At 35.7% G+C, this 22819-nt stretch overlaps 1 protein-coding gene across 1 annotated transcript in view; it reads left to right on the forward strand.

The window, feature by feature from the left end:
* Nucleotides 1-22819, forward strand: part of DGKB (diacylglycerol kinase beta) — a 332776-nt gene that overhangs the window by 33055 nt on the left and 276902 nt on the right. Inside the window, exons 8-11 of the mRNA XM_058182793.1 lie at nucleotides 6717-6834; nucleotides 12321-12409; nucleotides 14833-14949; nucleotides 20389-20487. Coding sequence (XP_058038776.1) covers nucleotides 6717-6834; nucleotides 12321-12409; nucleotides 14833-14949; nucleotides 20389-20487 — 423 coding nt within the window. The remainder of the gene's footprint in view (nucleotides 1-6716; nucleotides 6835-12320; nucleotides 12410-14832; nucleotides 14950-20388; nucleotides 20488-22819) is intronic.

Below are 22819 nucleotides of genomic sequence, written 5' to 3' on the forward strand. Positions count from 1 at the left end.
TATCAGCCTGGGCACAGGGTGAACAACCTGAGGTTTCTGGATAACAGTCTCAATAAAGAGACAGACAAACTGGAATAATTCAGGAGTTCATGTGTAAGACTTTGCTGTGAACATATTCGCTGAGTGTTTTCAGCATCATAGTCTTGTATGGGGATTATGAGGTCATCTTAAAGCTATTGACCCCAATTACTGCAATGGGCATTCTTTAAGGGAAAGATGGTCCTCAATCACAATCTGAAAGAAGGAAAAGACTTTAGTGTTGCTGTTGCTGCTTCTTCCCCATATCTATTCTGTGTAGGGTGTAACTAAATAGAGCAGAGTATCTCAACCTTAGCAACTTTAAGATGTGTAAACTCAACTTCCAGAACTGAAGTACTCCCATACTGGCTGTTCTATTTTCTATTTTAGTTATTTTAGGTTGATCTCGTCTTGGTGGATTGCGCCCTTTTTAGTAGTAGTAGTGAGATTGCTAGTGTGATTGTGAAGGTTATTATATAGTTTTTAATTATGTTTTTTTGTTGGGTTGAGAGGCGGATTATGTGGGTGAGTGTGTTTGATAGTCCCTTTGGTCCCCAGCTTTCTAAGGTTCAAAGGTCTATAAGTTCTGTTGAATTTTGTTGGCTAGTTTTTAATGTAAGTATTGTGATAGCTCGGTGGGGGACGTTAAAGAATGCTAGTTGGTTTAATATTAGGTTGTAAATTTTTAACTTTTTTGGTTCAAGGTGTTGTGAGGTCATGGAGAGGTCTTTAGATAGAATGATTCCAAGTAGTGTAGCTGTTAGTGCTGATAGTTTGATTATTTTTGATATAGTAATTGTTGTTGTGTTTTGTAGGGTTGAAATTTTTATTATGGTTCCTGCTATGATTGATATTAGTGTTAGTCGGATTAGTGGGTTTATAATTTTTTTTGTTTCTTTGTGTGTGCTGTGGTTGGTTCGTGGATGTTTAGTTAGTGTAGTAATGATGATTTGTGTGCTGTAAGAAGCGGATAATACGGTGGCGATTAGTGTGATTGTGATAGTTCATGAGTTGGTGTGGGAATTAATGTTATTGTTATTTCAGTCTGTAAGATATGTCCAAAGCATTTTCCAAACTCCAGTGCTGCATTAAGATACTAGTTTTGCTCGGAATGTAGGTAGACAAAAGTACCAAAGAAAACCAGGCTGCCAAAGAACAGAGTGGCTGGGCACCGTCAAAGCTGACACCAAACAGAACCTAGAAAAGCTCAAAGAATTAGTGCAGGTTTGGAGAATGTAGAGAGACCTGGCCCATAGAATCATCAGACACGACTGAATGGAATAGGAGCTGTAAGATGTCATGTTCACATCCTCGAAGTGAAAGCAACACTACAAAGACTTATATCTAGTAAATCTACTAGATTCCAATTACCAATAATCCAGTCTCGGCTGGATTATTGCAATGCTCTCTACATGGGGCTGCCCTTGAGGTGCACCCGGAGGCTGCAGTTAGTCCAGAATGCAGCTGCGCGAGTGGTAATGGGAGCCGCTCGTGGCTCCCACGTAACACCACTGCTCCATAGTCTGCACTGGCTTCCTGTAGTCTTTCGGGTGCGCTTCAAGATCCTGGTTACCACCTTTAAAGCGCTCCATGGCTTAGGACCCGGGTACTTACGAGACCGCCTGCTGTTACCTTATGCCTCCCATCGACCCGTATGCTCTCACAGGGAGGGCCTTCTCAGGGTGCCGTCCGCCAAACAATGTCGGCTGGTGGCCCCCAGGAGTAGGGCCTTTTCTGTGGGAGCACCAACACTCTGGAACGAACTCCCCCCTGGCTTACGTCAACTGCCTGATCTTCGGACCTTTCGTCGTGAGCTTAAAACATATTTATTCATTCAAGCAGGACTGGCATAAATAGTTGATTTTAAATTGGGGTATTAATAATATTTTAAATTTTTAAATGTTTTAATTATTGGCCGTATAGTAATAGTTCATTTTAAATTCTTTTAATTGTATATATTCTGTGTTTTTATTCTGTGTCCTTCGGGAGAAGGGCGGTATAGAAATTTAATAAAATAAATAAATAAATGTGAGTCCCATTGATATAAATATCGCCAAGTTTATGTGCATGGAAGCACTGTCAGATGTTCCAGAACACCTATTAGAATCTGCAGAGTGGTACCCACATGTGCCATCCTAAATATTTATAACTTAAAAAAATAAATAAAAGCAAGTGTCAGCTGCAAGTAACAGGAACAGGAACACTAAAAGTTTATTATATGCTACCTACACAAAAATTTGATCTGCAACTATCAAGCAAAATTGATAGATAAGGGCCAATGGAATTCACGGAAGCTGAACTTGGATTTCTTGTGGAAACACAATGACTCCAAACTGATGTCACGTTTAATTCTGTCCTCAGGCTGAGCCTGCTCATCTCTTTGAGAAAATAAAGAAGATCCTGTTATCTTCTTTTCAAAATTTAAAAAAAGAGGTTGATTTGTACTTCGTAACAAAAATTACCAAGTTGTGTATATGGATCTTAACTGCTTTAATTGTTTTGGATTTTGTAAGCACTCAGAGTCTATTGGAGTGGGCAGCCATACCAAATCAAATAAAGTGTGTTAAATTAAAAAGAGAGTTCATTATATTTCTCTGAATGCACTTTGCAGAATTTCCACTGAGTCAAGTGAAGAAGTTGTATAAACAGTCTTAACTATTCCTTTAAGTTGAAAAAGGAAAACATAACTCAACCATTAACTTCTGTATATAATGTCCCAGTGTCCAAATGTATCCAGAGATTGAACACTCGGATATGGAAATAACTTATTCCATGATCAAGGCCTTATATTTTTGAGGGTGAAACATTTTTACTACCAGAAATGTTCTCAGATCTATGTCAATTAACTATGAGTTCAATGTTTTAGTGCAGTAGTTTGGCTCAAGCATATTTCCAGTAAGTTTAACAAGTAACAAGTAAAAATATTACCAGAATATTCTTACTACACAGAATATGTTTTTATAATATGAGACAGTTATAAAAATCCATATTATAAGCATTGGTATTTGGCAGAATACAGTGTCTTGGTTAAGAATATCCAATTTATGGCAACCCAAAGGGCTGTATATCTCTAAAAATGGTGTCTGGCATTTTCCTTTCTTAAGTAAAAGTGACTAAAGCTGTGCAATATTTTCATTTATTATTTATTATTTAGTTTCTCAAGCTTGTATGAGAAAACAAGTATAAGTATGAACGTAACGTATAAACCTATTAGTATAATCAGGTATAAGTATATACATATTAAAGGGGGGGTAGGCCCACTGGTGCACTTATGCACACCCCCTTACAGACCTCTTAGGAATGGACTGAGGGCCACGGTAGACAATATAAGGTTAACGTTTTGGGAGTTTGAGGACGTAACAACAGAGTCAGGTAGTGAGTTCCAGGCACTGACCATTCTGTTGCTGAAGTCGTATTTTCTTCAGTCGAGTTTGGAGCGGTTTCCTTTGAGTTTGTATCTATTGTTTGCCTGTGTATTATTGCGGTTGAAGATGAAGTAGTCACTTATAGGTAGGACGTAGCAGACAATTTTGTGTACTAAGCCTAGGTCAGACTGTAGGTGGTATAATTCATGAACTACTGAAGCTGTGCATTTTTAATATAAATCCTGCTTTTAATGGTTTTCAGCAGTTCTTGAAAACATTTCATTGTTTCCAAGGTTCATTGACTCAAGGAAGTAAAATGTTGTCTGCCATTTTTAGTAATAGTAATAAATGCCAGTTCTAATTTACAGACAAATTTGAGTTTAACAGATTAACAGAGTTGGAAGGGACCTTACAGGTCATCTAGTTCAACCTCCCATTAAAGCAGGAGACCCTACACCATTTCTGACAAACGACAGTCTAATATTTTCTTGAAAGTCTCAAGTGGTGAAGCTCCCACAGCTTCTGAAGACAAGCTGTTCCATTGGTTGATTGTTCCCACTGTCAGAAAAATCCTCCTCATTTCTAGGTTGAATCGCTCCTTGGTCAGTTTCCATCCATTATTCCTTGTCTGGCTTTCAGGTGCTTTGGAAAACAGCTTGACCCACTCCTCTCTGTGGCAGCCCCTCATGTATTGAAAGATGGCTATCATGTCTCCCCTGGTCCTTCTCTTCACTAGACTAGCCATGCCCAGTGTTGTAGTCCACCAGCAGCCTGTGGAGCTGGCAGCGGAGTCTGGCAGAAGAGGCTGGGGAGGAACCTGGAGTCCTGGAGTCTGGGGAAGGCTCAGACGAGGGCTCTGTGTCAGAGGCAGAGATGGGATCAGGGCCATCTGGTAGTTATCCGCATACTCCAGAACCTCCAGAGTCGGACATCAGAGAGACAGTATATTATGTCCACAGTATTTCACTGGTCTACTAATTTAGTCACTGTGTTGAAGAATGAAATAAAATTGATTTGGCATGATCTGTTTTTACAAACACGTGCTGACTGCTAGTTATTACTTTACTTGTTTCTAGGTGTTGGCAGATCTGTCTTTTTATTATCTTTTCCAGAATCTTCCTGGCTATTGATGTTAGGCTGATTGGTCTGTAGTTTCCTGGGTCTGTCAGCTAGGTTGGTTAGGAAACTATTTGATTTTTTACTTGGTACAGAATTAGTTTTCCAATTGATATCAGGGTAATTGAAGTCCCCCATTACTATTGTAATGTGTTTTCTACATATGTTTGTTAGTTGATTGGCAAAAAGGATATCTATTTTTTCTGCTTGATTGGGTGGCCTATAGTATAAACCTATGGCCATGTCATTCTTTTTGTCTTTTATGTTGACCCATATGCATTCTAGGAGGTTTTCGTCTTTGGTTTCATGCAATTCTATAGCAATATAGTGGTCCTTTACATACAGTGCAATTCTACATCCTCTTTCATGGGGTCTGGTTTTTTTGAAGAGTTTGCATCCTTCTATCAGTATGTTCCAGTCATGGGTTTCATCTCACCAAGTTTCTGTTATTCCTGCTATGTCATATCTACCTTTGTGTATTAATAGTTCAACTTCACCCTGTGTTTCCCAGACTTTGTGCAGTTGTATATAGCCACTTGAGGTCTTTTTGCCTGACTCTGGGTATGAGTTAAAGACAGATTTAGGAATGAAACCTGTTCTTAATCTGGAGTCTGTTTGTAAACATTTTTTTAAAGTTTATTCATGGTTAAAATATATATTATAGTAAAGCAACATTTTTTTGGTGAAATAGAATAATAAAAATACAATAAGTAGAATACAAACTCTACATAACAAAATACATTTTAAAAAAAGTTTTAAAAGATTGAACTTGTAGGGAACAAAGTGAACTAAAACTGAAGAAAAAAGATTTTGATATAATATTAATATGGATCTAGTTCAATGTTTTCATATATAATTAAATAGAAATGTATTCCTTCATATTCTTGTTTTTATAATGTAAATACATTTAAAAATTAATAAGGAACTATTGAATCCATTCCTTAACATCAATAGCATGTTTTTTCTACTTTGTAAAATTAAAGGCTAGATTTGATAAAGTTAGTGTTATCTATAAAATGTCAAGTTCGATATTTTGGTAGGATTCATTGATTTTCCAAAATTAATCATTACTATTGCTGATATTAACCTTCATTCTATAGTCTAGTTTCATGAACAATTGCATTGTTTCTTTTATTTCAGTATGACTAAATATAGTGAAGCAAAAGCACTTCCATTTTCTTTTAGTTATGCAACATTCTATTTCTCTAAAGCATTTGACTTTAATAATGATAAGGGCAAATGATTTTAAAATTTTACTCAGGAGAATATGTAAAGAAAATCTATATGTAGTCAAGATCCACAATGAACTAGGATAACACATGCTCGGCTTAAAGATTGCATTTTATTGTATTTATTATTTTGAATTCCAGAACGTATGTAAAAACACAAGGTTTTTTTTAAAAGATCTGATTGAAAAAAGTCCCTATAAGCAGTTTCAAGAGACCATTGTCCCTTGATTAACACTTTAACAGGAAGTCTAATATGCTATCTTCTAAATGAAAATATTGTATTTTCTATGCTATCTTAATATTTTAATATGCTATCTTCTAAATGAAAATATTGTATTTTATGTCTCAACTAGATTGGTCCATTTGTTCTGTTCATCTATAGTGGCCATTCTTTTGAATAAATAGCAGCAATTTATTAGTTATAGTCATATAGTCCTCAATTAATTTAAAAGACAAATACTTTATTATGAAAGCCTTGCCTTCTTTTTGTTTATTGTACTTAGTTTTAACCTAAGTAAAGATGTGACAATTTTAGTTAAGGTGTTTTCATTAAACCTTCATTATTATTCATTCATAACCTGTGATTAAGGTAAAAGCCAATACTAAAATAATATTTTTTCAAAAAGCTCTATGCATCAAAGGACCCTTGAATTTGTATCTTATAGCAGAATAAACCCTTAGCATTTATAGCCTATGTCTTAGAATATGGTTGTGTGCATGTTACCTGGGCAAATCGTTTTATTAACAATTTATACTAAAAAGTTTTAGAGTTTTCTGCTTCACTACGACACACTCCCTGTCTTCCATTTTGCTACCATATCTCTAAATGTCTGTTTGGAAAAGTTATGTTATAATCACTTGAAAATTAATAAATGAAGAAGCAGATTGTCTTTTATGTTCTTGAGTCAATTTCAATTTTTATTGGCACTTAAAGGTTTTTCTGTTTATGCCATTAAATGAAATCCATTTCTTTTTATGTATTTTGCAGAATGTGAAGGATGATGGGCAGCATGTATGGAGGCTAAAACACTTCAACAAGCCTGCCTACTGTAATCTCTGTTTGAATATGCTCATAGGATTAGGCAAACAGGGTCTCTCTTGTTCATGTGAGTATGCATCCTGGTTGATTCTGGTAATGCTTTGAATGTTACCTTGGCAAAATGATTGATTAGCACACAGAGTTTTTTGACCAAGAGCTTTTAGATTAGGCTATTGTGAGTAGTCTTAAATGAGACAGTGAAGACAAATATTGTACTTGGGTGCTGCCCAAATTTGTGTGTGCAGTTGTTCACACCCTTTGTAAATATCCAGTATAGCACATCAATAAAACAATTACTGTATATTTATTCATGTGGATGTAAAAAATAGAGACACACAGAGACACACACACAGAGAAATACAAACACACACACAAAGTTAAGCAACATATATTAATGATTCTAGAGGTCATACTCAGCAAACGATACGAAAAGAGGCTTACAGTTCAGTTCAACTCTGCCAGAGTAGAATAATTCTGCCAGTCAAAAATTAGTTTCTTTATCACACTACATAGAGAACTAAAACCAATATCGCTTGCTTGGTATATTTTAGCATTTAGATGGTACTGCTCAGCTAGAAATTATGACCCTGCAAGCTTACCCAGTGCCTTATTTTGTGGAACTTAACTAATAATATCTATATTGTTAAAGTGCTCAGATCAGATTTTAAGTAAGTCATCTGCCAGAGTTTGTTTTACCCTATATTGTATTTCTTTATTTTCAAACTTTTTTATTGTCCGTCATTTAGCTTTGTTATTTATTTGTTTTGTTTTAAGCAATGTTTATTTCTTATTCTCTCCATCCCATCATGATTCATTCCCTTATCTTTAAATGCAAAGGTGGGCAGAAGAAAAGTTTCTGACTTTAATTGAATTAACAGCAGCTCTGACAAAATAGCTTTCCTTCCATTCTTAATTACCTGTGAAATGAAGGTAGCTTGCACAATTTCATTAGTGCAAATTGTTGTATGAAAAGTCTGTGAGCTCAGTTCAATTCTGGTACTCAAACTCCAGGACCAAGTGCTGTACATCTTACTAAATGGCTCTTGAAGCAGATTTTGCTTACAGCACATTATAGTCTACTAGAAAATAAAAACAACATAGATCTTCTAGTCCTCTTGTGATGCTTACTTTATATATTTACAGTTTTATTAAGTTTCAACAACATGAATAAAATTAAAAAACAAAGAAAATGAAAACAGAAAAAATGAAAGATTAGACAAAAAGCAAGATAAATGCAGAAATGAAAAGAAAAACTAAAGCAAGAAGTAAGGAGGAAACTTTCAACCCTATTTGGTATAGATATAGATAAATATACATCCAACTAAAATTAACAGTAGACCATGTTACTTTATAATTCCATGTAATTCTAATAATCAAATTCAAAAATCAAATTTTCCTTTCTCTCAGTTTCTTGCAAAAAGTCAAAAAGAGTTTTTCAAGTAAAATTAAAAATTTGTCTGTCTTGGAAGTTGTCAATTTTGCCACCTCTGTCAATTCCATCAGTTTAATGGATTGCATTTGTCCAATGTAGGCATTTCTAAATCCTTCCACCTTTGAACAGCAAGTCTAACTGCTGTTATCATATATAAAAACAAATTTCCACAAGATCTCTCAGTCTGTTTGTTCATTAACCCCAAAAGGAAAGGCCCTGGTTTCAGTTGTAGATTTACCTTTAAATTCTTCAGAATCAGAATACATATTTGGTCTCAATATTCTCTAGATTACTTACATGTCCATGAAAGATTTAAAAATGTACCTTCACATTGATAACATTTTCAAGAAATATATTGTACCAAAAATTTACTCAGATTATCATACTGTTTTTTAGTTATTCATCCTGTTTCCATTTTAGTAAGGTTTTTTTAGCAATAATATGATAATCATTTGTGCCCAATTCCACATCAAATTCCATTTTACCAGTTTCTTTTATTGTTAGTTGCGAAGTGACCCCCTGGACAACATTTCTCTAGGCCTTCCTATGCTCTACCATCCTCTGGAATCCATTTAAGCACACCCCTACTGCTTCAGTGACTCCATCCAGCCACCTCATTCTCTGTTGTCCCCTTCTTCTTTTGCCCTCAATCTTTCCCAGCACTCCAGTGAGTCCTTCCTTTTCATTAGGTGGCCAAAGTATTTCAGTTTCATCTTCTGGATCTGGCCTTCTAAAGAGCAGTCAAGGTTGATCTCCTCTAGGACTGACTTGTTTGTTCGCCTTGCAGTCCAAGGGACTTGCAGGAGTCTTCTCCAGCACCAGAGTTCAAAGGCCTCTTTGGCGCTCAGCCTTTCTTATGGTCCAACTTTCACAGCCGTGAAAACCATAGCCTTGACTATGTGCACTTTTGTTGGCAGGGTGATGTCTCTGCTTTTTAGTATGCTGTCTTGATAGCTTTCCTCCCCAGGAGCAAGCGTCTTTTAATTTCTTGGCTGCAGTCCCCATCTGCGGTGATCTTGGAACCCAGAAAAATAAAATCTGTCACTATCTTAATTTCTTCCCACCTATCTGCCAGGAATTGAGAGGGCTGGATGCCATGATCTTAGTTTTCTTAATATTGAGTTTCAAGCCAACTTTTGCACTCTCCTCCTTCACCCACATCAATAGGATTTTTAGTTTCCCTTCGCTTTCTGCCATTAGAGTGGTATCATCTGCATATCTGAAGTTGTTGATATTTCTCTCAGCAATCTTAATTTCAATTTGTGATTCATGTAGTCCCACCTTGCTCATGATTTGCAGGCAAGCATGGCAGGACTGCGGGCCGGGATTGGTTCAGGGGCATGGCCAGTCAGCCATTGCTCCCAGTTTGGCGAACCAGCCCCAGTCTTCGTTTCCTACTTTCCTGATCCGGTCCAATCCAGTAGCATTTCACACCTGAATCAAAGGCTTTAGCACAGTCAATGAAGCAGAAGTAGATGTTTTTCTGGAACTCCCCAGCTTTCTCCATGATCCAGCATATGTTGGCAATTTGGTCTCTAGTTACTCAGCCTCTTCGAAATCCTGCCTGTACTTCTGGTAGTTCTCAATCCACATACTGCTGGAGCCTAGCTTGTAGGATTTTAAGCATAACCTTACTAGCATGTGAAATGAGTGCAATGGTGCGATAGTTTGAACATTCTTTGGCATTGCCTTTCTTTGGAATTGGAATGACCTTTTCCAATCCTGTGGCCACTGCTGAGTTTTCCAAATTTGCTGACAAATTGAGTGTAGCACTTTTACTGCATTGTCTTGTAAGATTTTGAATAGCTCAGCTGGAATACTATCTCCTCCAATAGCTTTGTTGTTGCTCAGATTTCCTAAGGCACATTTGACTTCACATTCTAGGATGTCTGGCTCAAGGTCAGTGACCACCCCATCGTGGTTATCAGGGATGTTAAGCTCATTCTTGTGTAGTTCTTCTGTGTAATTTTGCCACCTCTTCTTAATCTCTTCTGCCTCTATTGGGTCCCTGCCACTTTGGTCCTTTATCATGCCCATCTTTGCATGAAACGTTCCCTTCATATCTCCAATTTTCTTGAAGAAATCTCTGGTCCTCCCTATTCTATTGTTTTATTCTATTTCTTTGCACTGTTCATTTAAGAATACCAGTTTCTAAATCTTTCTATTATCTGGGTATACCAGAAAACCTGAAAACATATATAACCTTCTAATTTAGGATCTCCTCTTAAATTCTCCTTGAGTAAGAAAGACAGATTTTAATTCTTATTAATATTAGACAGGTGAGGTAGCTTTGATTTATTTCAATCAGGTGTGTTTTGGCATTAAGATAATGTAGTACATCAAATCAATACAAAAATTCAGCATAATCTGTTCATTGAGACATTTCTCATAGTCCCACATAGCTCATAGCTTTCTATGGCACTTCTTTTTTTCTTTGTTATTTTTTTTAAATTTTACTTTGTTATTTTTTTAAAATTTTACTGATAACTTTATTTCTTCTCTTCTCCATGGCATTCCCCTGATAAAGCATGAAAAAGGCGAAAATTTGTTCTTTGGTACAGATATAGATAAAAATACATCTATTGTTAGAAGCAAGGGAACTAATTTAAAATGCAGCTTCACAGGGAACTTTGCTTGAATCCCTGTCAACATTATGAACACAGTCACTTGAAGAACTGCCATCCTTCAGCGTTATCCATTTTAGAGTGAATCTAGAGGAAGTAAAGAGGGGAACAAAATGTTATATTCTCTCTCTGTTTTCTGTTTGATGTTGTGTTAATTTTTTGAAAATTAAAATACACTATTAAGTGGTTTTCATCCATCTATGGGCATTATTGGCTAAGGATAAATTCCTCTGATTCCTTATTGTCAGTTAAATAGTCAATTTATTATTTCTAAGATATTGGTAGAAATTTTATTACACTGTCATTCCAGAGACTTTAGGGATAGCCTTCTCTGACCATCAACTAATTTGCTTCCTTTGGTTTATTGATTAATAACTTCCCATAGTACTAGATTTGATTGTATAGCATTTCCTTGTGTTCTTTTTCTTTTTACAACCCTATAGTTCCTTAATTTGAGTTGAGTTTGGGTGGATGAGTGGAGTTGAGCATTTAAAAACTGGATACTCTTCCTGACACCTTAGTTTCCTTAGTTTCATCTGAAGAAAAAGAAAAGCAGCAGCATTTGTAAACGGGAAGAGATATTTTATTATCTCATACAATTTTACTCTATTATTTTAATTTAGGTTGGTTCTTCAATAAATTAGGCAATGATTCCTCTGAGATAAACTCAACTGCTGTAATTACTTTACTTTTTGTACAATATAGCGTTAAATCTTTGTCCCAGAGATACATTAATCTTAACTTCCATCAATGTAAGGGGCGTGCATAAGAGCACCAGCATGGCTAGCATCCCTGAGCTAATGTTCCCTTTAGTTGTATTCATTTTATGTATTCAATTCATGTTTATACTTATATATATTATCTAGTATGTATTCAACAGATAAATAAACAATTAAAAAAATATAATGATGTTTTGTGAAATCAAATCTGAATCTTATCAGAATGGAAAAGGGAGATGATACTGTGTTTCTTAGAAAATAGTAAAGTTTGCAATAGTTGGAATTAATTTGCTGAAGTGAAGATATTGACAATAAATCAAAAATAAATAAATAAATAAATAAGCAAACTACTCTCTGGAAACTAGACTAATTAGCCATTTAGAGAAAGACAAACTCATTGCCTTTCATATTCAATTGTACCAGCTGCTTTCATGCCTATAGTTTAGAAAATATAGATTTTTTTCATCTTGGCAAATGATAGGAAAACATTTGGCATTTGCCAATTTCATTTCTTCTACTTATTTGATTTGATTTTAGAATTATTGTGAATAGCTTAGTGAGGGCTGATTTAATCAAAAGTTGCTATTGAAGAGTACTCTTAGATTCTTTTCCAACTCTGCTAATGTTATTTTCTTTACTGGACCATCTTTTTTTTTTTAGAGTTACCCGGATATAATTCTTTGTAGATAAATTGTAGAAGAATGAGTAGTGAATAGGCTATTGAAAATTCATATTTATTTAGCAAAATATTTTCATAAGGATTATATTTTTCTTTTAGTTTGCAAGTACACTGTCCATGAGCGATGTGTCTCAAGAGCACCAGCATCTTGCATCAAAACATATGTGAAATCAAAAAAGAATACTGAAGTAAGCCAACATTGATGTCTGTGGAATTCTTGTGGGCCTCTGTATATGTGTATTTTGTATATACAAGGCGTTTGTGATTGTAATGTACTTATATATGCATGACAATATATATATGTATGTGAATATATCAGTCATGTGTGCCAAATATAGCTTTGATAGCTTTGTAAGTAGCTGAAGAACATCCTGTATGAGCTTTTACAGTAATCTAAGACATAATGTCATTGAAGATTCCATGATGATTCCATTACCCAACATTCCTAGAGATTTGGGGTTAATCCTCATACCTCCATAAGTCTGGCACTCATATAGCAGCGTTCATTTTTTAATAATGAAGTTTCATCTCATCTCTAGCCTTCAATTGAGGCACCTTAAAAAAGTCCTTTACTCTCCTTGGGTTAAAACAGTATTTTGCATCTTCTTCTGATATAAAATTGTTATAGATGTTGTCTAGCATGCTTCATAATCAGTGATGTGACTGATTGCAATCAGGGGGTATACCTGGTTTCTGTTGGCCATTTTCAACTTCATGACTCCACTCTTCCAGTCTCTGGACATTGATCACTATGCCTATTTAGCTGCAGGAAAAGCTGGGTGCCAGGTTTCTGCAGAGCATCTCTCTGCCTAATGTCTGACCAATGCTTTTTGAAGTGCTGGCTAGATCTTGTAATTTTAATCCTTATATACATCCATTTAGCATTCTTTTAAAAGAGCACAAGTCCCGTGCTTTAAAAATAAGACCAGAACTCTGAAAGCTAATCTTCTGCTGCACCAAAGATCAATTGACTAGGAAAGGGATCCTGATTTGTCATCCTGGTGTTGCTGATTCTGTCAGCAGTGACAGAATTGGTCAAATGCATTACATTTTTCTGCTGACAAGGGACTTTGTGAGGCTTCTACTTTTTACTATTTTATTATACTGATAGAGGACAAAGTGCTATAACCTTTTGCCTACTCCAGAGACTACTTCTTAGTGCTGCCATTTCTCTTGTTCCCTTATAGAACTGGTTGTAGTGCTCGCTCTCTTTCTTACCCGTGGCTTTTCAGCCTGCTATTTTTGGACATGAATTTCATCATTATTCTAAACCTGTATTCCAAGCTAGCCCAGATGCAAGCAACTATGTACTTGATACCAAATAGTGTGGCAACTTTACTAAACCAGTTATTCTAAATACTTACCTATGTTTGCCAGATCTGTACATTGCCTTCTGTTAACGAGAGCATTGGTGATTGTTTTACTTACCAGCAAGTGATATTTTATGGAAGAGGAAATAAGTCTTCAAGTTAAATGTACTAAGTTGTTGCATGTTAAATCAATAAAGGCAACCCTACTTTCCAACCTCAGTTTAAGAGATCAGCAATGATTAGCCTGGCTCGATCAGAAAGGTCAGCAGTTCAGCGGTTCGAATCCCTAGTATAGGTCTCCTATATGAGCCAGGGGGTTGGACTAGATGACCTCCAAAGCCCCTTCCAACTCTATTACTATTACCTGTAACTTATGTTTATGCCAGCTAATAAAGTGGACAGTTACACTTAATCCAGCTATCTAGATGTGCCCTTGGACATTCTTGTTCAGGATGTCTTCCTAAGAGTAGTCTTAGTAGCTAGTTTAAAATTTCTTTATATCCCATGCATATAGAAACATAAGTCTAGATTTTGTACTTTTTTTTGAGCAAGTTGTTAAATATCTGAAAGTATGGACCTCTAGAGGCATTAGAATTGGAATTCCCAGAATTGCCACTTTACATGTTTTTTGAGGAATTATCAAGAAGACAGATTGAAGAAGACAGGCTGCAATAGTTCCTACCTTGTAATAAAAAAGAAAGAATGCTTTTCTGCTGCTATGGGGGAAGCAATGTTGTTTCCAATGTCAATTTAAAGTTCTTACTTAACTCTTTTACACTCTATTACAGGATATCTAAAGCAGGGGTCTCCAACCTTAGCAACTTTAAGACTTGTGGACTCCAACTCCCAGAGTTCCTCAGCCAGCTTTGCTTAGCTGGCTGAGGAACTCTGGGAGTTAAAGTCCACAAGTCTTAAAGTTGCCAAGGTTGGAAACCCCTGATCTAAAGTATAGCATCCACTATTTTTTTAAAAAACAAACAAAGAAATTTAAGGTAATTTTCTGACATTGTTATTTATGAGACCCATTTTGGGGAAAAAGCATGATCAGTTACTCAGGATTAATAATTTTATTTGGATAATGTTTTCCCCAAAACAGTGGAAGGCAAGTGAGAGCTGTACTATTTAGTAAGGTATATTGCTTTACTATTTAATAAAGTTTATTGCTATACTATTAACACCGGGATATTAATCTGTTGTTTATTTCAGTGTATTAACTATTGAACTTCATAATCTTTCTTGATCTGGCAGTAGTTTATTTGGTACAAATTGGCATAAAAATAATTTCCTTTGTCCTTTTCTAGGTTATGCATCATTTTTGGGTGGAAGGAAATTGTCCAACAAAATGTGATAAATGTCATAAAACTATTAAATGTTACCAAGGATTGACCGGGTTACATTGTGTGTGGTGCCAAATCACAGTAAGTATTAGTAATAGTATCAATAATAGTGATAGTAAAAGTTGAGATATTATAGCACTGTACTGCTACTAAAAACAATTTAAGTAATATTTTAATAATGGCAATAGATAGGACTCATAAATAAACAAATAAATATGCATAAATGTTAGCACCAAAGTATTTAAAAATAATTGCACATTTACAATTGTAGCATGACACAAATTCCTTATGATGAGGACATTAAAAAAATGGAGCAACCTCTCTGTTGCTAAGATGAGTCTTAATTCATTTGGATTTTTTAAAAAATTGACTTTAGGACGAATAGGTTTCTCATTTACATACACAAAAAGGCCTCTAAGATTGCTTTAATCAATCATAGTTATAATAAATACATACCTAGCAGACAAAAATAAAGTACTAAGAAAATAAAAAATCAAATAGTAATATCATAACCAAATGTCAGACAAAATACAAAGCATTTCTGTACCCTAAAATAGCATTTTCAAATAGATCTAATACCTTCCATTCCCACATTAGAATAATTGCTCCTTTACACATCCACAAATGCAACACAGGTTAAAAACCAAGATGTCCTGTCTACCTCGTGGATTCCAAGATAATTTCTTGAAATATCCAAGATAATTTCTACTGGATATGTTTTTTTTCTTAATATAAAATTGAAATAGAAATAAAGATTGAAAAAAGAAGAAAAGGAAAGTGGATAAAGAAGATAAATACAAGAAATTAAAAAAAGAAATAAAAAGCAGTAATTTCCAATTTTTTTAGTGCAATAAGATACATAATGAAGTTATAGTATCATCTTTTTAGTTACACCAAATAGTAACTACGAGTCATTTCTATAACAATAACATTTCATTTTTTCCTCAGAAGCAAGTAACCACAAAGTATTTATATTCTCATCACTAACTAGTGGTTAACTTTGTCACTTCTGCATCTACTAAAATATTTCATTCTTCATTTTTTTTAAAATTAAGAATCATTCTGAAGCCCAAACAACACGTATAGTTTTTTGTAGAAATAAACAGTATATGAGATTTTATTTATTTTATTTATTTATATTGTTGTATATACAACAATATATGTAAGTGTCATACAAAAAATTATATAGTATATATGAGTAAATATTAGGAGGTATAAGCATATATATATATATAGGAAGAAGAAAAGAAAAACAATATGACAGGAACGGTAGGCATGTTTGTGCTCTTATGCACTCCCCTTATGGTCCTCTTAGGAAAGGGGTGAGGTCAATAGTAGAAAGTTTTTGGTTAAAGTTTTTAGGATCCTGGTGTCAAGTTCCAAGTAATGCATCCATCACAAATGAACACTGAAGCATTCCATTTCCTCAAAGAACAAATTTATTTAGATACCATCTTGGCACTAACTGGTGGAAAGCCAGTACTGAAGATCCTGCGCTTTTCACCCCAATATAAGTATTAGTTTCCCAAATTTTCAAAACAAACTGTCACATTGTCCAACCAAGTTGAGAGCTGGTTGCTTGGCGATTTCTCTCCTTTTCCTGCAGTTGGCCAGCTGTTGGAATGTACTTGACTCAATCGCCTAGCTATGTTGTTTCCACTGTCCTACCTTCAGCTCCAAACTGTGTCAACCTGAATTCATGTCAGAGTACCCAAGGATACAATCTCACACCCCAATCAAATTCAGGCTTGACACCTGGTGGATTTTGTGCAGCTTGTCAGTGTCTTGGATTAAGAAAAATAAATAAAAATAATTAAAATATAAGTTTTTTAATAAATTAGGAAGAAAATAGTCAAAGGATTTTCTGAAAAAGTAAAGAATATATCCTGAGTACTTGTGATAGGAGCAATAATTGCAGTTACATATTCTTCGTGAAATAACCCATGAGTTTCTATAATGTTATTCTGATATTGTTACGAATTCTGTAATCTAATATTAAACAACTCCTTTTACATTTTACTTGTTTTCTGAAAGATCAGTTCTGCCTAAGAAGAAGATTAAACTGTTGATAACATACTACTAAGTAGGAAAACTGTTAATTATCACCTCATATGTAACAATGCTTCAATTGGATGGTACATGGATTAATGTACATTAATTATGGTAAATGTGGTTTCACTACTAAAAATGAGAATTAACATAACAATGTTTTAGATTATAGGGCAACCACAATAAAACTTCAGTACTTGAAGGGGGAAAAAAATTGCTATACCTCTTTTCGGTTGCTAGGAAACTGCCAGAAAAAGGTATTTTTTCAGCAATGATTAATGTATACAGGGGTGTTATTAGTTGCCAATCATTTTCAAATTCAAAAATATAGCAGTCAAATTATCTTTTGCTAGTTCTCTATCTCTCTAAAGAATATGTAATTGGCAAAAGGTGCATATTTCATATTTAAACGAATATATCATAAGTTTGATATATCAATCTCGTATCATAAACATGGATAAATTATCCAAAGAAAATTAAATCATTCATTCAAACCAGAGAATAGTGATTTATGGAACAGCTGCTAGACAACATATTTTACTGTACTGAGGAAGATCACCTGTTAAAGCAAATACTTATGTGCTACCTATTAACTGTGTTGTATAAATGAGAAACATCCAATTTGTATGCCTAATTTGTTAGGATATTTCCCAGTAATTAAAACCGGCATATCTGATAGCAAAAAATATTGATATAAAACTATGCTAATTAATGGCAAATGAACACAGAGGCTAAATTATCTACCTCATGTTAGTCAACAATTATTTATTTCCAAATCTTTTTATTTGGATATTAATGTAATAGATATTTAGTGCTATTATAATTCACTTTTGTGTTATTTATTTTGTTATAAATATTTTACATCACTAAAACAGAATGAAGACAATATAGAACTTTAAAAATAATAAAATATCCACACTATAAATACTAATAAAATCAATGAAGCTCAATACACTAGGAGGAAACCTGAGCAAATTATACATAATCCAAAGTTGTCAAAAAGTATTGTTTTCAATTTTATAATGCATTTGTCTATTTACTCAATTCAAGTAAATAGTATTTGACTTTTTTCAGGTAAGTGAGTTAAGAGTTCTATCTTTAGTCTTTAGTACTATTTGCACTTAGTCTTAATTTCAATTGACCTTTGAAGCAATGGTGGGTTTCAAATTTTTTTACTATCGGTTCTATGGTATGACTTGGTGGGTGTGGTATGGCTTGGTGGCGTAGCTTGGTGGGCGTGGCAGGGGAGGGATACTGTAAAATCTCCATTCCTACCCCATTCCTGAAGAAAGGATATTGCAAAAATGCCCATTTCTTCCCCATCAGCTGGGACTTGGGAGGCAGAGAATAGATGGGAGTGGAGCCAGTCAGAATTTTTACTACTGATTCTCCGAACCATTCAAAATTTCCACTACCGGTTCTCCAGAACTGGTCAGAACCTGCTGAAACCCACCTCTGCTATGAAGGCTTTCCTTCTAAATAGACATGCTTAGGATTATATTATAAGATTGCAATTAAAACATTAAACTAAATTTTAAAAAATTCAAGAATTTAATTATGGGACTAATTTTTCGTTAAACATTTTTAAGATTGTGCTAATAGCATTTCTTTACTTATTTTTAATCAACAACATAATACATTCTGATTTTTTCCCCTATTGATTTAAACTAGGTAATATTATTGAATATATTTGCATATGCAGAAGATCTGTAAATGATGTTTCCTCCCTCCTTTCTCTGTGTATCTGTGTATGTGTAATGATGTTTGTGTACGCAATATTTTACCCAGTTGGCTGATGAAAAATGGGACTGGCAGCAATCTCATCCTGTCTGTGAGTTATTTATTCACAAGGATGATCGCATTAGCTATACATGTAAAACAAACTATTAACTTCTAACATGTTAGCAGCACCAGCAACAACAGTTACAGAAATAACAATAATTGAGAAAAAGCTAAAAATCCTTAAATTTAAATATTTCATTTTTAATTATTTTAATGTTTGTAATATTGTTTTTATATGGCTGTAAACCACCCTGAATCCTTCAGGAGAAGGGCAGTCTAGAAATATAAATAAATAAATAAATAAATCTCAAAAAGCAATTACTAGAATGCAAGGGATTTTTTTTTAAACTCAGCCTTCCATCCTTCTGAGGTTGGTAAAATGGGGACCCAGAATGTTGATAGCAAAATAAACCACTCAGAGAATGCTGTAAAGCACTATAGTGCATTAGTATATAAGCCTAAGTGGTATTGCTCTTAAAAAAGGCATGTGGATTCTGTTTTGAGTAGCAGCTTTCTTTTTCGGTTTGTTATGATACACAAAAAGTCCTTTGTTGTAATTATCTGTTAATCATAAAAACTCAGTAGTCACTTTGTTTTCTCTCATCACAATGTCTCTCATAGATTTAGAATTTTAGAATTTTTTTTTATTGGCCAAGTGTGATTGGACACACAAGGAATTTGCATATGCTCTCAGTGTACATAAAACAAAAGATACGTTCATCAAGATACAACATTTACAACACAATTGATGGTCAATATATCAATATAAATCATAAGGATTGCTAGCAACAAGTTATAGTCATACAGTCATAAGTGGAAACAGATTGGTGATGGGAACTATGAAATGATTAATAGTACTGCAGATTCAGTAAATAGTCTGACAGTGTTGATGGAATTATTTGTTTAGCAGAGTGATGGCCTTCGGGAAAAAACTGTTCTTGTGTCTAGTTGTTCTGGTGTGCAGTGCTCTATAGCGTCGTTTTGAGGGTAGGAGTTGAAACAGTTTATGTCCAAGATGCGAGTGATCTGCAAATATTTTCACGGCCCTCTTCTTGATTCGTGCAGTATACAGGTCCTCAATGGAAGGCAGGTTGGTAGGAATTATTTTTTCTGCAGTTCTAATTATCCTCTGAAGTCTGTGTTTTTCTTGTTGGGTTGCAGAACCGAACTAGACAGTTATAGAGGTGCAAATGACAGACTCAATAATTCCTCTGTAGAATTGGATCAACAGCTCCTTGGGCAGTTTGAGTTTACTGAGTTGGCGCAGAAAGAACATTCTTTGTTGTCCTTTTTTAATGATGTTTTTGATGTTAGCTGTCCATTTGAGATCTTGTTCTGGTGGTAAATGAACTTACTCCATTAAGTTGCCTACAGCTTCTATACAGAAAGCAGATTATGCAGAGATACATACCCTCAAAAAATGATATAGAAAATATAGGAAAACATAAAGTAGAATGTAGTTTTATGTCATCATTGTTAACAAGAGCCTTTAAAGACACTAATTTTATGGTCTTTTTCCTTTATCAGTTATGCTTTGATTATAAAAATAAAACAGAGATTTCTGTGATTGTTGGGTTTTAGTCTTTTTAGTATTTTGAAACATAGTACATTTTAATGTTATTTTGGCCATATTTAAATTCATTGATGTTTTAATTCATATAGATATTTTTATCTCTTTTTTTGTTACAGCTACATAATAAGTGTGCTTCACATCTAAAGCCTGAATGTGATTGTGGTATTCTGAAGAACCACATTCTACCTCCCACCTCAATATGTCCAGTAGTATTGGTAAGATGTCCTTGTACATTTTAACATATCATGTTGTGTTTAAATCTGCATCATACCATTTTACTGGTAATAGATAAATATTAACAAAATAGTGGTTCACCAGTAATGGAAATTAAAACATATGAAAAATCAGTTAATGCTCTTTTGATACATAACTACCATGGTAGCCTCTCAAATGCTTTTTCGCAGTCCCTAAATACTTTTCTGACTATGCTATCAAAATTCAGCAAACACTGAGAATTAGAGCATGTTTTTTTTTTTTTGCAAGTAAAGCAATTCTTTCCCAAAAGGAAATAAAAGTAAGAATTTCCATAAAATAGTCTTGTCTAGTTTTGTTGATGGGGCCATATCTACTTGCATGACAGAATCTTGCTCACTGTGATTGTTAGATATGAAAACAAACAGAACAGTAACAAATGTATAATACACACCCACAGAAAGATGTCTGCCTCTGTGAAAATAAAGCCTACTTTGCTTTCATTACTTAAATTTATCAGCCATTGTCAAATCAAAGTATGGATATATCCTTTGTCGTTTATGGAACCAGCTTCCCAAAATGTCTAACTTTCTAGAATCTTATAAGAATATTTTGTTTGGAATTGACATTAATACTGAGGACTCTGATTTCAACCAGAGTTAATCCAAAATAATGACATCCTTGCAGCAAGCAACATATCCACATTATGTACTATATAGAACATATATATAGAACATATATATGCTATATAGAACACTAAGTTTCACTGTTTACAAAACAATTATTCAGTATGATGTATATTGTGATCAGTGCTACAAATACACAAACAGACAAGACACTAGAATTTAATCTTATTTATTTATTTATTTATTTATTTTATTTATTTTATTTGATTTTTATACCGCCCTTCTCCCGAAGGACTCAGGGCGGTGTACAGGCATAATAAAAACCGACCATACAATATACAGGTTTAAAATACGATTTAAAAAACTTATTAAATTAGCCCAGCAATTAAAATTTACCATACTAAAAAACCCCGATTAAAATTAATAAATTCAACATATAAAAACCCAATTTAAGCCAGCCCCGCGCGAATAAAAAGATGAGTCTTGAGTTCGCGACGGAATGTCCGAAGGTCAGGTATTTGGCGTAGGCCTGGGGGAAGCTCGTTCCAGAGTGTGGGGGCCCCCACAGAGAAGGCCCTTCCCCTGGGGGCCGCCAGCCGACATTGTTTGGCGGACGGCACCCTGAGAAGTCCCTCTCTATGGGAGCGTACGGGTCGGTGGGAGGCGTGTGGTAACAGCAGGCGGTCCCGTAAGTACCCAGGTCCTAAGCCATGGAGCGCTTTAAAGGTCATAACCAACACCTTAAAGTGCACCCGGAAGGCCACAGGCAGCCAGTGCAGTCTGCGCAGGAGCGGTGTTACATGGGAGCTACGTGTAGCTCCCTCTATAACCCGCGCAGCTGCATTCTGGACTAACTGAAGCCTCCGGCGCACTTCAAGGGAGCCCCATGTAGAGAGCATTACAGTAATCCAAGCGAGAGGTAGCAGGCGCGCGAGTGACTGTGCATAAGGCATCCCGATCAAGGAAGGCGCAACTGCGAACCAGGCGAACCTGGTGGAAGGCCCTCCTGGAGCGGCCGCCAAATGGCCTCCAACCGACACCCGGTCACCCAGGAGGACCCCCAAGTTGCGCACCCTATCCTTTGGGGCCAGTAACTCGCCCCCAACAGCCAGCCGCAGCTGCAGCTGACTGAATCGGGGTGCCGGCATCCACAGCCACTCCGTCTTGGAGGATTAAGCTTGAGCCTGTTTCTCCCCATCCAGACCCGTACAGCTTCCAAACACCGGGACAGCACTTCAACAACTTCATTGGGGTGGTCCGGGGTGGAAAAATACAGCTGAGTATCATCAGCGTACTGCTGGTATCTCACCCGAAACCACTGATGATCTCACCCAACGGCTTCATGTAGATGTTGAACAGCAGGGGCGAGAGAATCGACCCCTGTGGGACCCCACAAGTGAGGCCCCTCGCGGTCGACCTCTGCCCCCCTGTCAACACCGTCTGCGGCCGGTCGGAGAGATAGGAGGAGGACCACCGATATACGGTGCCTCCCACTCCCAATCCCTCCAACCGGCGCAGCAGGATACCATGATCGATGGTATCGAAAGCCGCTGAGAGGTCTAATAGGACCAGGGCAGAGGAATATCCCCTGTCCCTGGCCCTCCAGAGATCATCCACCAATGCGACCAAAGCTGTCTCCGTGCTGTATCCGGGTCGGAAACCGGACTGGAACGGGTCTAGATAGACGTCTTCATCCAGGTGTTGGGGCAGCTGTCGCGCCACGGCACTC

This window comes from Ahaetulla prasina, chromosome 4, assembly GCF_028640845.1.
Source record: "Ahaetulla prasina isolate Xishuangbanna chromosome 4, ASM2864084v1, whole genome shotgun sequence".
In the NCBI taxonomy this organism is placed as follows: Eukaryota; Metazoa; Chordata; class Lepidosauria; order Squamata; family Colubridae; genus Ahaetulla; species Ahaetulla prasina.